The 16,692-nt window shown below is 37.3% G+C and overlaps 1 protein-coding gene across 12 annotated transcripts in view; it reads right to left on the bottom strand.

The window, feature by feature from the left end:
- UVRAG (UV radiation resistance associated) overlaps positions 1–16,692 on the bottom strand; it is a 324,682-nt gene that overhangs the window by 177,559 nt on the left and 130,431 nt on the right. For all 12 annotated transcript variants that reach the window (XM_055549116.1, XM_055549117.1, XM_055549115.1 and 9 more), the window contains one exon: positions 3,899–4,004. In XM_055549116.1, the coding sequence (XP_055405091.1) occupies positions 3,899–4,004 (106 nt within the window). The remainder of the gene's footprint in view (positions 1–3,898; positions 4,005–16,692) is intronic.

The raw sequence follows: 16,692 nt of genomic DNA, 5'->3' as shown, positions 1-16,692 counted from the left end.
AAAACTTTTGCTCTTTAAAGCATTATTAAGAACACAAAAATGCAAGCCACAAACTTGAAGAAAATATTCACAACATACATATCAGATAAAGGATTTGTATCCAAAAACACACACAAATACACATGCCCACATGGTCTTGAACCACAACATATGAAGACAAAAACCTATTTAAAAATGAGGGGAAAAATATGACCTCCTTACAAAGTATACAAACTAAAAAAGTAAGCAAATAAATTGTACTAATGGTTTCTCACTATCAGAAAAAGATACTACAATAAACACAATGAAGGGAAAGACCAGAATAAACTCTGTGGAGTTTGAGTGTATTGGTATGAACTCATGTTAATTTTAATACATAGAGAGACAGGTATTTGTGTATACCAGTTCTGTCCACTGAGAGGGCCTAGAAGCAGTTACAACTCAACTGCAATGGCACACTCGTGCCCAGATCTTGTTTCTAAATATCATTATTCAGTGAAAGGAACAGGACTCCTAGGAGAAATGGCTGAGTCTAGGGCTGAGACCGGGATCACATAGTGCGAGAAATTAAGAATCTGTTGTAAAAAGCAAAAAAACATAAAAGAAGAGATGAGGGCAAAAAGACACAGAAGCCAACTTGAGAGAACTCTCAATGCCACAGCTGAAACAAGAAAACAAATAACAATGTATGAGATTGCAAGCTAAAGCATAAAATATATAGATAAAATCCATGCTGATGATTAAATGATCGAATAAATAAACAAATGAGTGGGGGAAGAAGGGACCAATCTTCCTCACAAAGAATTCCAAATAATGTGTTAAGATTGTCTCTCCTCCAGGAGGTGGAGCTGAAGTCCCCTCTTCTTGAGTGGAGGCCAGGTTGAGTATCTTGCTTTCCAAACACTGAGTACAGAAAGAGAACTTTAGAGTGCGTAAATGTAGGAGACATTACCCTTAACCAAGGGATCAAGGTTACTATCAGCAGTGATTAGTCATGATTTAAAAGTAGGAAAGAATGAAAAATTGTCAAAGCTCAGAGAAGCCTAGGAAGTCATGATGACTAAATAAATGTGGTGTCCTGGACTGGATATTGGAACAACAAAAAAAGACATTAGAACCGAGTTTAATTGCAACAAAACATCAGACAAACCCCAATCAAGGGATATTATATAAAATAGCTGACCAAGTAATCCTTAAAACTGTCAAGCTCATAAAAAAAATCAGTCTGAAGAATTTTCACAACCAAAAAGAGTCTAACAAAGCATAACTACTAAAAGCAATATGGTTTTCTGGATGAGATTCTGGAACAGAAAAGGTATATTAAGGTAAAAATTAAGGAAATCTGGAAGGAAAGGCAATTTGACAAAACCCAAAACATTTAAGCAAAATAAATCAAAATGATAACAGCAGAAATTTCTTAAAAAACATAATTACGTGCGACCAAAATTATGTTGGACATTGATGACAAGATGCCAAAGTTCAGGAAGTATGAACCTAATTTCTTCTAACAGTTAATTACATCTGATCTTAGAAGGTAATCTAATTTCTTTCTACATCAAATATGCCTTCTGACTGTATTTATACTTAGACTAAAATTAATTCTTATACATTGAAAATGATTGGGTTGAAGAATAAGGACCTTGGGCCAATTTGAAAAGGGAATGAAGGAAAAAAGGTAATAGTAACAGCTTCTAATTTATTACACATAAATCTCACAGTAGGTAACAAACAAATATTACTTCTTGGAAAACAGGCAAAGAAACTAAAATTTCTGACTCTGTCTAATGATCATAGGAAAGTTGCTTACTTTCTTTAGGTCTCATTTTTCTGTTCCTTAAAAAGATATTACACTAGGTTTATTCTTAAATTCAAAAAATATTTACTGAGCACACCTACTGTGTGTCCACCACTACACTGGAAAATACAGCCATGCGGAGGAAAAAAAAAGACAAAACTCCCTCTCCTCACAGAGTTTGGAGAGACAAAATACATATGTAAAGTGTATAGCATGTTAAACGGTAATATTTTTACGGAGAAAATCAAAGAAGGAAGGGAACAGAATGTACCAGTCGGGTGTGGTTTTCAGTGAGGTTATAAAGGAACGAGATTTCTTGGTTCACTTTCAGTTCACAAATCCCATGATTTTGTTCTCTGTTGACTAGGCTGCATAAAAACACACAGTGAACCTCTGAACCTGAGCTCTTTAAACTCCTACATTCTATCATCTTGCTCTGCATGTCACCACTTATATTTTAGAAAAATAGGATTAAACATACATTTTTCCATACTGAGACAAAGCATATGCTGTCACTTAATGAAATAAGTAATTTCCCAGTCTTGCCTTGGGAGAGGAAAATAAGAAAAAACCTAGCAGTTTCTCACCAGACAAAGGCTCTAAAAATGTGGTATTTTTGTACACTATAGAAAGGATTAAAATTAGCTATTTTTTCCTCTTCCTCCAATATATTTGTGGCCTGGAGTTTGGCCCTTTTGGGGGCCTGAGTTACAGGAGGAGGTTTAACAGCTTCTCCAAAGTGGAAGATTTTCCACAGGCAAGAAAAGTCATATGAATAACAAGTATTATTACAATAGTTATTGCAGCTACCACATTTTGCATGCCAGCCATGTACAGGCACAGAACTAGCCATTTTTTATATTAGGTTTAGGTTGAGTTACGTGACATTGCCATTTATAGGTCAAAATCATCAGTTTTATATAGATTAAATACTTTATCATCCATTAATTTCCAATTCCATGAAAGAAAACCTGTGTAGGTTAATTGCTTTTCTAGAGTTAATCCCCTGAATAATTATGTCAGGCAAATCTTACAGGTAATGGAACTTTTGTTTGGGGACACAAAGAGCTTTTGCCAAATTGGTAGTGCTGTGAATGACAGCTGGAATATACTGCCTATTCACGTTACTGAGTTTGTGCAAACAAATACTTAAAAGGTTTTTCCTTCAGACTTAATTTGAGGATTTGAGTTTTATTTTAAGCACCATTACCCATAGCATGGGCTTCCCAGGTAGTGTCAGTGGTAAAGAACCTGCCTGCCAATGCAGGAGACATAAGAGACGTGGGTTCAATCCAGGGGTCGGGAAGATCCCCTGGAGGAGGGCACAGCAACCCACGCCAGTATTCTTGCCTGGATATTCCGTGGACAGAGGAACCTGACGGGCTACAGTCCATAGTGTTGCAAAGAGTCGGACACGACTAAAGCTACTTATTAGAATGCACTCACACAATCACAGCACAATTTCTTCAAAAGCTATCATTAGCCCTGTGACTTCACTTCGAGCGTAGTTCCATCTATTGGTAATACTCACTATTCTACTTAAAAAGAATCTTCATTCCACTAGGAAGAGTATAAAGCAACCCCAAAATTATTCTAGCATCTTAAATCTGTCTGTTTGGGTTGGAATTTCTATTCTTTGAAATATCTCTTTAACAGAATCCTTCCCGAAAAAGAACACTGTCCATAAACACACTGTCCATAAACTAATTTACTAAATTCAATCCAAATAATTTTTAAAATTTTAAAAGCAGATTAGTCTATTTTTTTTTCTTCTGGCAACTATTTTTCATTCATTATATAGTTTGTGTCTGTACAGTTTGAGTTCATATTTATGAGACATTACTAAAATAGCTTTTGATTATCTTCTAAGTAACTGTATGTAATCTAAAGTTTCAATTAGCACAAAAAGGCACTTTTTATCTTACACTATTAGCAGATGTGAAAGTTGATTTCTAACATTTAAATACTAACAAAAGTCTAAGTGAAACATTAAGGGGAGAAAAAAAGAAAAAACTACCTGAAGGTTTTGGAGGAGTGGAGAAAGAGAGAAATTAATACAAGAAGAATATGATGATCACACTTAGAAATCAAGGAATTTAAAGATGTTAATATATAAAAACCTACCAGCCCATTGCTTGTAGATGTGAGTCTTAGTTTTTCTTCAATTTCCTTTCCAATTTTCTGAACAGTTACCTGAGTCTGTTTAATTGCACACTGGGCTCTATGAAGCCTAGAAATAAAAGTTGTAGAAAAATTTAAGTGAGTTAACTATAAACTCAACCCAGAGCTACAGGCATAAATGGAACAAAATGAGAACAAAGCTTCCAGGATAAACAGAATAATGAACTCAAACTGATCATTTCACAATTCTCTAGCATATTTACAACAGGGAAATAACAGGGGTTACAGTATGTTCTAAAAACACCCTTTCTATGCCCACCTGACTGCCTGTGATGTATTGAGAGCTAAAATGAAGAACTCATGAGAATCTGAGAGACCTCAGAAAATAATCTGATTGAATCCTATCACTTTAAAGATAGGAAACTTGAGGCCCAGAGATATAACTGCATTAGTAAAGGCACTAAAAAAATATCACTGCTATGAAGGCTATTACTTATGGGTATCCAGAAAGAAAAAGAAAAAAAAAAATTAACGATAATTCCAAGAAGACTGAATTAAAGCAGCAGACCTTTTGAAACAAGGAGCACTGAAAAGTTAACAGCTATTTTTGTTGTTGTTTTAATTATGGGTTTGTGCTTTTCTTGGTATCTGTCTTCAAATATAGCTTATATATTTTGTGTACAGGTACCTATTTAAAATGTTCAAATTTTCTTAATTCACAGATATGATTTTCATGTAGAAAATCATTAGGAATCCACAAAACAACTACAAGAGTTCTTGTCACAGACACAAGTTCAACAAACATTCAGTTATATTTCTGTATGTGGGTCAATAATTTCATAATTACAATCAAAATCACAACAGGTTTTGTTCGTGTGTGTGTGTTTTTTTGTAGAAATTAAGAAGCTGATACTACTAATTATACAGAAAAACAAAGAATCTAGAAGAGATAAACCAATCTTTAAATCTTCCAGATTTCAAGACTTCCTTTTATATAAAGCTACACAATTAAACAATATGGTACTAGTATAGGATCGAGGATGGGCTTCCCTGGTGGCTCAGACAGTAGAGAATCCACCTGCAATGCAGGAGATCCCAGTTCAGTTGCTGGATCAGGAAGATCCCCTGGAGAAGGGATAGGCTACCCACTCCAGTATTCTTGGGCTTCCCTGGTGGCTCAGTTGGTAAAGAATCTGCCTGTAGTGCAGAAGGCCTGTGTTCAATCCCTGGCTTGGAAAGATACCCTGGAGAAGGGTATCTTTCCCTTCCTACCCACTCCAGTATTCTGGCCTGGAGAATTCCATGGACAGAGGAGCCTGGCAGGCTACAGTCCATGGGGTCACAAAGAATCGGACATGACTGAGCGGTTTCACTATAAGGATCAAAAAATAGATCAATGGAACAGAATAAAGAGTATACAAACAGACCTATACATGTATGGTCAATTGGTTTTGGACAAAGGAACGTAGGTAAACTAATGGAAAAGGAAAACTTTTTAAACAAATGGTGCTGGAAACACTGGATAGGGAAAAAATGAATTTCATTCCCAACCTCACAGCACACACAAAAAATTTACTCAAGAATATCATAGTAAATATAAAAGCTAGAATCATAAAAACTTAGAAGAAAACAAAGGAGAAACTCTTGCAACCTAGGGAAAGGCAAAGATTTCTTAGAGAAGACACAAAAGCACTAACCATAAAATTAAAAATGAATAAATTCAGTTCAGTTCAGTTCAGTTGCTCAGTTGTGTCTGACTCTTTGCGACCCCATGAATCACAGCACGCCAGGCCTCCCTGTCCATCACCAACTCCCGGAGTTCACTCAGACTCATGTCCATCGAGTCAGTGATGCCATCCAGCCATCTCATCCTTTGTCGTCCCCTTCTCCTCTTGCCCCCAATCCCTCTCAGCAACAGAGTCTTTTCCAATAAGTCAACTCTTCGCATGAGGTGGCCAAAGTACTGGAGTTTCAGCTTTAGCATCATTCCTTCCAAAGAAATCCCAGGGCTGATCTCCTTCAGAATGGACTGGTTGGATCTCCTTGCAGTCCAAGGGACTCTCAGGAGTCTTCTCCAACACCACAGTTCAAAAGCATCAATTCTTTGGTGCTCAGCTTTCTTTACAGTCCAACTCTCACATCCATACATGACCACTGGAAAAACCATAGCCTTGACTAGACAGACCTTTGTTGGCAAAGTAATGTCTCTGCCTTTCAATATGCTATCTAGGTTGGTCATAACTTTTCTTCCAAGGAGTAAGCGTCTTTTAATTTCATGGCTGCAGTCACCATCTGCAGTGATTCTGGAGCCCAAAAAAATAAAGTCTGACACTGTTTCCACTGTTTCCCCATCTATTTCCCATGAAGTGATGGGACCAGATGCCATGATCTTCGTTTTCTGAATGTTGAGTTTTAAGCCAACTTTTTCGCTCTCCTCTTTATATACTCCAGGCATAGTACTTTGTCGAATTGATGTTTTCTAAGTATTTTCTCCTAGTCCATGGACTGCTTTTATATTTTCTTAATGGCATCTTTAGATGAACAGAGTTTTTTTTTTTTGGCAATGCCTGATTTATTCATTCATTAACTCAATGAATAAATTAGGCATTGCCAAAGGAAAAAAAACAACAACTCTGTTCATCTAAAGATGCCATTAAGAAAATATAAAAGCAGTCCATGGACTAGGAGAAAATACTTAGAAAACATCAATTCGACAAAGTACTATGCCTGGAGTATATAAAGAACTCTTACATATTAGTAACAAAGAGACAACCTAATTAAAAATGGGCAAAAGAGTGGAACACTTCACAAAAGAAGATATAAAAGAGCCCGTGCTCTGCAAGAAGAGAAGCCACCGCAATGAGGAACCTGCCTGCGCATCACAACTAGAGAAAACTCACATGCACCAATGAAGACCCAGCACAACCAAAAATAAATTATGAAAACAGTAAGATATAAGACAATAAGCATAGGAAAATGTGCTCAAAATCTTAGTCATTATGGAAATTAAAATTGAAATTGTAATGCAATACCATTTCATACCTGACAGGATAACTGAAATTAAAATAACACCTAATGCTAGAAGGGTGTGGAGCAAGAAGACTTGCCTGCACTCGCTGTAAAACAGTGTCATCGCTTTGGAAAACTGTTTCTTATAAAGTTATACACACATCTAACCTGTGACCCACTATTTCTACTCCTTACCATTTACTCAAGAAATATAAAAAGATATTCACAAGAAGATATTCATAAGAAAGTTCACAGAAAACAACCAAAATGTCCATCAAACAAGAGAATTAATTGATAAGCCAACTGTGGTATACTCATTTAATGAAATTCTACCCAGCATTAAAATGGAACACAACACTGATATACACAACGATATGAATGACCCTCAAAACATTAGGTTGAGTGAAAAAACTCAGGAACAAAAAAGTACATACTAAAGTTCAAGAACAGGTAAAACCAAACCATGATGACAGAAATTAAGAGTGGCTGGTTGCCTGTGTCAGGCAGGACTGACTGGGAGAGACCAAGGGAATAAAGCAACTATCTGAAGTGATGGAAATGCTTCATCTCTTGGTTGAGGTGAGAGGTGCATAGGTACACACAGAATTTAAACTTAAGATCTAAGTATTTCACTGTAAGGAAGTTTTACTTCAGTTTTTTAAATGAATAAAACTGGTGAACTCTCCTAACATGAAAGTTACCCTATACAGGATGATGTTAATTTTTGTGAGGTAATTGGTAACATCAATACCTCTGCCAACATTATTATTATGACACCTTGCACTAAAAAGAGTCAAGACATTATTTGCACTTTCAGAAACCGCCTGATAGTTAGTGAGGACTTCTCAGGTGATCTAAAAAGGAGCAACTCTTCTGAGATTGCTCATGAGATCAGTTCTTTTGCAACTTCCTCGAGACCCCAAAGGAATCCAATAGAGGAGACTATTCTCCATCCCCCTGACTCTTGCTCAGTGTGTGCAGGTGTACACTCTCTTAAGAGCAATACTCTCCTATAAAGGTGACTAAAGAAATATGAAACCAAGGAAAGGCCCTTTGTGATGTGGCCCCAGCCTCATTTTCTGCTGTTCTTACCTTGCACACACAACTCTAACAACACTGAATGACCAGCAACTCTCCAAACACACCATGCCACTTCTTCCTTCTGTACCTTTGAGTGAGCTGTTCTGCCTACAAGTTTCCCTTGCTCTTGACAGACAAGTACACCCCTAAATCCACTAAGTGGCAGCTCAAGTATACATTCTCCTCCAAAGGCCTTCCCCAACTATCCCAGGCAGGCAGAGGTACTTCCTCCTATGGGGATCCACGACATCATACAGACACTAACACTACCAAAGATGATAGAACCACATTTTACGGCAGCTGTCTATTGCCTTTTCTATTTCTTTACTAGATCCTTCTGAGAAAAAGAAACAAACACGTTTTTTCATTTGCATCTCCAGCGCTTAGCACAGAATGTAGCACAAAACACTCTGCTGACTGAATGTCGACTAATGCCTGTATATAAAAGTACAGTCCCAAAATTTTGATTATTTTTATTGATATTGATATACTGATGCTGGGAAAGATTGAAGGCAAAGGAGAAGAGGGCAACAGAGGATGAGATGGTTAGATAGCACCACTGATTCAATGGACATGAATTTGAGCAAACTTCGGGAGGCAGTGAAGGACAGGGAAGCCTGGCGTGCTGCAGTCCATGGGGTCGCAAAGTGTCGGACAGGACTTAGTGACTGAACAACAGTGGATATCAGTGAAAGAGTTAAAAGATTAAAGTGACAGTTTTCTATAACTTCAAAATATATTCAAAAGAAAAATCATATAAATTAAAGACCATTCATTCTGGCAAGAAACAAGCAATTTCTACTAAAAATGTTATCAGAATTCTAATTTGATAGGCATTATCAACCCAGAGTAGAAATCAACAAAATAACCTGTTACTTTAAAAGGAGAGAAAATGCTGCCTAAAACTCACTAGTACTATGCAAACAACCTTGTCAAATGGTAAAGACTTTAAAAATAAAAATGATTCATGACCATAATTAATGTATGACTTCAACTATTTGGCTCTCACTGCCCCAGACGCTTTCTGATCTTACCTTAGGGGCTTAAAACACACAGGCAGAGTCACATTTCCTCCAATCTTCAGTGTTACCCAAACAGACTTTCAGAGCCCCTGCTACATCAAGACGGAGCTTATAACATCCCCCCTTTCAAACTCAACAGAAGAATAAAAGTTTGACATGTTTTAGGCTTTCAAACATAGTATGGGACATCCTGATTCCCCTGGGGGTGAAGAGCTGAAGAACTGACAAGAAAAGAAACAACTGCTTTACCTCCAAACCAACTGCTTTAGCCAGTTTCAAAGGAATGTTTCTTGATTTTGTGAACTGTAAAATAGTACTATATAGAAATATAAACCACCCAGTCATCTGGGTGATTAGTCAATACCAACATGAAGACTATCAAGCAGAGATAAAATTCATCACCACCGGTGCAGGGAGGAGGGGATCAAGTAGCTGCTTGACAGGTATTCTGGCTAGAGCAAATAGATACATGTTATCTCAATATGTTTTGAGATATTAGCAAAATTGAAAGTGTGCTAAAAATAATGTTTTGCAGCTAGATTTTGCTGTGAAAGTAAAGATACACAGAATAAAAGGTATTATGTCAAATAAATACTGAGCTCATACCTAGCAGATATTAACAATAATCTCAGCAAAGGAGAAGTGGGAAACAGTTTTTGTTTACTTAGTATTGATCATATCACATCTAAATACTGCATTCAATTTTAAGATGCTGAGCGACAAATCAGAGCAACCAGAAAGTCAGTGAAGTAGAGTTCCCTATGGCTTGCAGGGAGAGATGAAAGGTAAAGACTACATGGGAAAAACAGGAGTCTATTCAGAGAAATAGACATTTTATCAATAATGATTTTGTATTCCATATGAAGGAGCTTAGATTTTTATTTGGAAGGTATTAAGAAACTATTAAAAAGTTGTAAGCCAAGAAAGACTTAATTACATTTGTACTTTAGAAAGATCTTACCTTCTGTAACTAGGTTACTGGGATACTGTGAAAAGTTAGAGAGAGATACAAAAAACGATGCCTGAAAACAAATTACCAACATGGAGAATGCAAGAGAGAAACTATCACCACAGATCCTATGGACATTTAAAAGGAATTAAAGGAAATTATGGACAATATGCCAATAAATTTAACAACTTAGATGAAATAGTTGTTTAAAAACCAAAAGTTTCCAAACCAAACTAATGAAAAAGAAAACCTGAATAGCTGCTATCAGTTTAAAAAGCTAAATTTATCATTAAAAACCATCTCACATAGAAAACTACATTCCAATGGCTTCACTGATGAAATACTAGCCTTAATAAAAATCTTTCAAAGAAGAAGGAATGCTTCTGGATTTGTTTTAAGAGGCCAGGATAACCTTGATACAAAAACATTACAAGAAAATTACAGACAATACAAAAATCATTAATAAAATTAGCAAATCAAATCTAGAAATATATGAAAAAGATAATACATCTTGATCAAGTGGATTTATCTGAGGAATACAAGGTTGACTTGGTTGACTTAACATGTGAAAATCAATTATGACAGAATGAAAGACAAAAAGAAACCAATCATTATCTCAAAAGATGCTGCCCAAAGAGCATCTGATAAAGTTCAATACCTAATGATTTAAAACAAAAAAACTCAACAAACTAAGGAAAAAGGAGAGCTTCCTCAATCTGATAAAGGGTTAATACAAAAAGTCTGCAGGTAGTACCTGAGTTCAGAAACAAGAAAAGATGTCTATTTTCACTACTCTATTCAACACTGTACTCAAGATTCAAGCTGTTGTAATAAGCCAATATTAAAAAGTCATAAACAAAGGAAAGGAAGAAGCAAAAATATCTACTCACAGATGCTATATGATTGTGTACATAGAAAAAAATTTTAATCTACAATCAAACTAATAATAAACTTAGTAAGACTAAGACTAATAGACTTCCCTGGTGGTCCAGTGGTTGAGAATCCAACTTGCAATGCAGGGGATGTGGGTTTGATCCTTGGTTTGGGAACTAAGATCACACATGCTATGGAGCAACTAAGCCTGTTCACTGCAACTGCTGAGCCCAGGGGCCACAACGAAAGATCCCACTTGGCGCAACAAACACCTCACAGGAAGCAATGAAGATCTCACGTGGGCAACAATAATGCAATAAAGCCAAATACATTTTTTAAAAAATAAGCAAGATTGCAAGATTCCAGGTTAATACACACAAATCTACTGGTTCAGTTCAGTTGCTCAGTTGTGTCCAACTCATTCAACAAATAACTAGGAACAAACCTAATAAAAGATGTGACAAATCTGTACACTGAAAACTGGAAAATACTGCTGAGAGAAATTAAAAAACACCAAACAAACACAGCCAAGCACTGTTTCAAGGATTGGAGGTTAAGAAGTCAAGGCTCCTGCGTTGCCAGGCAGGTTCTTTACCACTGTGCCACCTGGGAAGCTCAGAGAACACTATGGAGATTCCTTAAAAAACTAAAGTTGTCATATGATCCACCAATCCCACTCCTGGGCATATAACCAAAGAAAACTCTAATTCAAAAAGATACATGCACCCCAGTGTGTTCAGCAGCACTATTTCACAGTCAAGACATGGAACAACCTAAATATCCATCAGCAGATGAATGGATTAAGAAGACGTACTACATATATACAGTGGAATATTACTCAGCCATTAAAAAGAATGAATGCCATTTGCATAAAAATGGATGGACCTAGAGATTATCATACTAAGTGAACTCAGAAAGACAAAGATAAATATCATACGATATCACTTACACGTGTAATCTACAAAGAATGATACAAATGAACGTATCTACAAAACAGGAAGAGTCTCGCAGACACAGGAACCAATTTATGGGCTACCAAAGGGAAAATGGGATGGAAGGGGCAAATTTGGAATTTGAGATTAACAGATACACACTCTATATATAAAATAAACAATAACAACCTATTCTATACCACAGGGTAAATAACTCAAATGTCCATCAACAAGATAATGCATAAGCAAACTGGTTTTTCATAGAAAAACCACTCACAGCGATAAAAAGGAACAAACGATTGACCTAGTTGTCTGACGAAGTTGTCTAACAAGGCCTTAAATAGTTGAGAAAAGAAGAGAAGCTGAAGGCAAAGGAGAAAAGGAAACTTACACTGATTTGAACGCAGAGTTCCAAAGAACAGCAAAGAGAGATAAGAAAGTCTTCCTCAGCGATCAGTGCAAAGAAATACAGGAAAACAACAGAATGGGAAAGACTAGAGATCTCTTCAAGAAAATCAGAGATACCAAGGGAACATTTCATGCAAAGATGAGCACAATAAAGGACAGAAATGGTATGGACCTAACAGAAGCAGAAGATATTAAGAAGAGGTGGCAAGAATACACAGAAGAACTGTACAAAAAAGATCTTCACGACCCAAATAATCACGATGGTGTGATCACTCACCTAGAGCCAGACATCCTGGAACGTGACGTCAAGTGGGCCTTAGGAAGCATCACTATGAACAAAGCTAGTGGAGGTGATGGAATTCCAGCTGAGCTATTTCAAATCCTAAAAGAGGATGCTGTGAAAGTGCTGCACTCAATATGCTAGCAAATATGAAAAAATCAGCAGTGGCCATAGGACAAGAAAAGATTAGATTTCATTCCAATCCCAAAGAAAGGCAATGCCAAAGAAAGTTCAAACTACTGCACATTGTATTCATCTCACACACTAGTAATGCTCAAAATTCTCCAAGACAGGCTTCAGCAATACATGAACCATGAACTTCCAGATGTTCAAGCTGGATTTAGAAAAGGCAGAGGAACCAGAGATCAAATTGCCAACATCCACTGCTTCATTGAAAAAGCAAGAGAGTTCCAGAAGAACATCTACTTCTGCTTTATTGACTAAGCCAAAGCCTTTGACTATGTGAATCACAACTGTGGAAAATTCTTAAAGAGAAGGGAATATCAGACCACCTTACCTGCCTCCTGAGAAATCTGTATTCAGGTCAAGAAGCAACAGTTAGAATTGGACATGGAACAATGGACTGATTCCAAATCAGGAAAGGAGTATATCAAGGATATATACTGTCACTCTGCTTATTTAACTTATATGCAGAGTACATCATGTGAAATGCTGGACTGGATGAAGCACAAGCTGGAATCAAGATTGCCAGGAGAAATATCAATAACCTCAGATATGCAGATGACACCACCCTTATGTCAGAAAGCAAAGAACTAAAGAGCCTCCTGATGAAAGTGAAAGAGGAGAGTTAAAAAGTTGGCTTAAAACTCAACATTCAGGAAACTGAGATCATGGCATCCAGTCCCATCACTTTATGGCAAATAGATGGTGAAACAATGGAAACTATGAGAGACTTTATTTTTGGGGCTCCAAAATCACTGCAGACGCTTCAGCCATGAAGTTAAAAGATGCTTGCTCCTTGGAATAAAAGTGATGACCAACCTAGACAGAATATTAAAAAGCAGAGGCATTACTTTACCAACAAAGGTCCATCTAGTCAAGGCTATGGTTTTTCCCGTAGTCATGTATGGATGTGAGAGTTGAACCATAAAGAAAGCTGAGTGCTGAAGATTATTGATGCTTTTGAACTGTGGTGTTGGAGAAGACTCTTGAGAGTCCCTTGGACTGCAAGGAGATCCAAACAGTCCATCCTAAAGGAAATCAGTCCTGAATATGCATTGTAAAGACTGATGTTGAAGCTGAAACTCCAATACTTTGGTCACCTGATGTGAAGAAGCAACTCATTGGAAAAGACCCTGATGCTGGGAAAGATTGGAGGTGGGAGGAGAAGGGGATGACAGAGGATGAGACGTCTGGATGGCATCACTGACTCGATGGACATGAGTGTGAGTAAACTATGGGAGCTGGTAATGGACAGGGAAGCCTGGCGTGCTGAAGTCCATGGGGTCACAGAGTTGGACTGAGCGACTGAAATGAGAACTGATCTATACAACAATATGGATAAATTGCAAAAGTATGCTGAACAAAAGTATACCATATGGTTCCATTTATAAGAAGTTCAAGAACAGGAAAAGCTAATAAATGAGGAGGCAATAAGAACAGTGACTCAGCCAGGGGTTGGGGCAAGGGTGTAAGAATGACTGGCAAAGTGATATGAGGGAACTTTCCTGGAGAACGAAAAATATTCTATATCTTCACTGAATGATGACAATGCGGGTGTGTATATTTATCAAACTCATCACACTGTACATTTACATTCTCTTTATTTTATATAAATTATACTGCAAAAGAAAAAGAAGAAAACGATCAATGATGTATGGCTTACGGAACCAGGAAAAGGGTGGTAGTATTTATTGAAAGGGAGGATGGGGGATGAGCAATTTGAGAGTAAAGTTCTACTTTCAGTTTGAAGGGCCTGCGTAACATCTGAGAAGAGGTGTTGAATATGGGTTGAATGTAAGGATCTGGAGCTTAGGAGACAGATCTTGGCTGGAGATAAAAATATGGCAATCATTAACACACAGATGGTTATTAATGCTATGAAAGTAATGACATCATTCTGTAAGACTGTGAGAATGAGAGAGAACAGAGCCTAGAACAGAATTCCGAGGAACATCAATTTTTAAGGGATTAGAAATAAAGAAATGAAGCTGCAAAAAATTCTGGCCCACAATTCCAGGGAAGCAAAAGGACAGCTGGGAGAGTTGGTGTTACAGCAGTCAAAGGAACAGACTGTCTCCAGGAGGAAATAATCACTGTCATAAAGTCAGGTAGCCTGAGACCTAGACAGCATCTACAGACTTAGCAACAAGAACTTGATTAAAGCCATTTCAAATCTGTTCACCCCGCTCTATGCCTACTGCCCTCATCATCTTCTACCTAATGAATAGATTCCTAAATGGTTCTAAAATTCAACTCTTGCTCTTCTCAATTCCAATCTCAACTTGGTACCAAAGGTAACCCTGCTCATCATTTGATCAGTACTAATTGTTGCTTAGGGGCTTCCCAGGCGGCACAGTGGTGAAGAAGCCACCTGTCAATGCAGGAGATAAAGAGACATGGCCCTGATCCCTGGGTCAGGAAGATCCCCTGGAATAGGAAATGGTAAATCACTCCAGTATTCCTGCCTAGAAAATTTCATGGGCAGAAGGAGCCTGGTGGGCTACAGTCCATGGGGATGCAAAGAGTGGACACAAATGAGCAACTGAACACACACACACACACACACACACACACACAACTGTAGCTTATCTGCCCAGTCTGTAGAATGTCTGCCTCACAGAGCTATATCCACAGTCTGATATCACCACATCACTATGCATCTTGTAACATGTTGACAATCTTTCTAGATCAGGAAACAGAATATAAAGACTAAAGACTGTCCCAACCAGCAACACAGTCCAATACTCCAGGTTTCTCTTCTCACAGGCTAAGAGAGATAGTAACAAAGGTCTCTGTTTATTGCAATTACAGAAGCTCTAATACATGTCTGTAATTAAACTCCCTTAGAGACAACTATAGAAACATTACAATCTATAATAAAAACTTGCAGTTTAAAAGATTCAGTTCAGTTCAGTTCAGTCGCTCAGTTGTGTCCGACTCTTTGCAACCCCATGAATCGCAGCACGCCAGGCCTCCCTGTCCATCACCAACTCCTGGAGTTCACTCAGACTCACGTCCATCGAGTTGGTGATGCCATCCAGCCATCTCATCCTCTGTCATCCCCTTCTCCTCCTGCCCCCAATACCTCCCAGCATTAGAGTCTAGTGCTGTATAATACAGCTAGGCTTAACCACTTTACCTTTCTTCATCTCTGATAGACATGAAATGTTTTACTCCAGGATCTAAATTATAGCTAGTTTTAACAGTTAGGGCTTGACTGTCATATATATATATATATATAACATATAGTATAATATATATATAATAATATATAGTATAGTTATATATAACTATATATAGTTCCTTTATGTAATACATCTAAAGGTAATGAACATATATGAACTTCTAGTTTTGTTTATATTACCTTCCATCAATGATAAAAGGATTTTTTTTGAAGGATTTTGACTGAAAAGGCTATGACTATAATTTTTTCCAGAGTAAATTTTCAACATTTTTTTTTTAGAATTCTAGTCAAATAAATCTGGATACAACTGTCATGAATCACCACAATGCTCCAAACTTCTAACCTAAAAAAAACCACAAAATTAAACATAGTATTGTCTTAAGCTACCAAATTTATTGTAATTTATTACCTATCAATAGAAAATTGGTACTCTCTTCCAACCAAATCTTGTCTACCTAGCTTTCAAGGTCAGCTCAAATGTCATTTCCTCATTATTTCATTTACAGAGCACATTATCACATTAGTCAAGATAATACCTGTACTTTATACATTTTTAGCCTAATCCTTTGTCTGATAAGACTCAACCCATATTTTAATTTATTCATTCATCCTCTCTTCACAGTGAGCACCTTCCATGTTGCTAACACTGAGCCTGGTGTTGAGATTTAGGTCACTGGAGACTGTCAGTTCAGAAACAGACTATTTATTCACATATTCCAGAGAAGGCAATGGCACCCCACTCCAGTACTCTTTTGCCTGGAGAGTCCCATGGACGGAGGAGCCTGGCAGGCTTCAGTCCATGAGGTCGCTAAGAGTTGGACACGACTGAGCAACTTCGCTTTCACTTTTCACTTTTGTGCATTGGAGAAGGAAATAG

The sequence above is a fragment of the Bubalus kerabau genome, chromosome 15 (assembly GCF_029407905.1).
Source record: "Bubalus kerabau isolate K-KA32 ecotype Philippines breed swamp buffalo chromosome 15, PCC_UOA_SB_1v2, whole genome shotgun sequence".
NCBI lineage: Eukaryota > Metazoa > Chordata > Mammalia > Artiodactyla > Bovidae > Bubalus > Bubalus kerabau.
The sequence above is the reverse complement of the archived record's forward strand: the minus strand, read 5'-3'. Positions and strand labels throughout refer to the sequence as shown.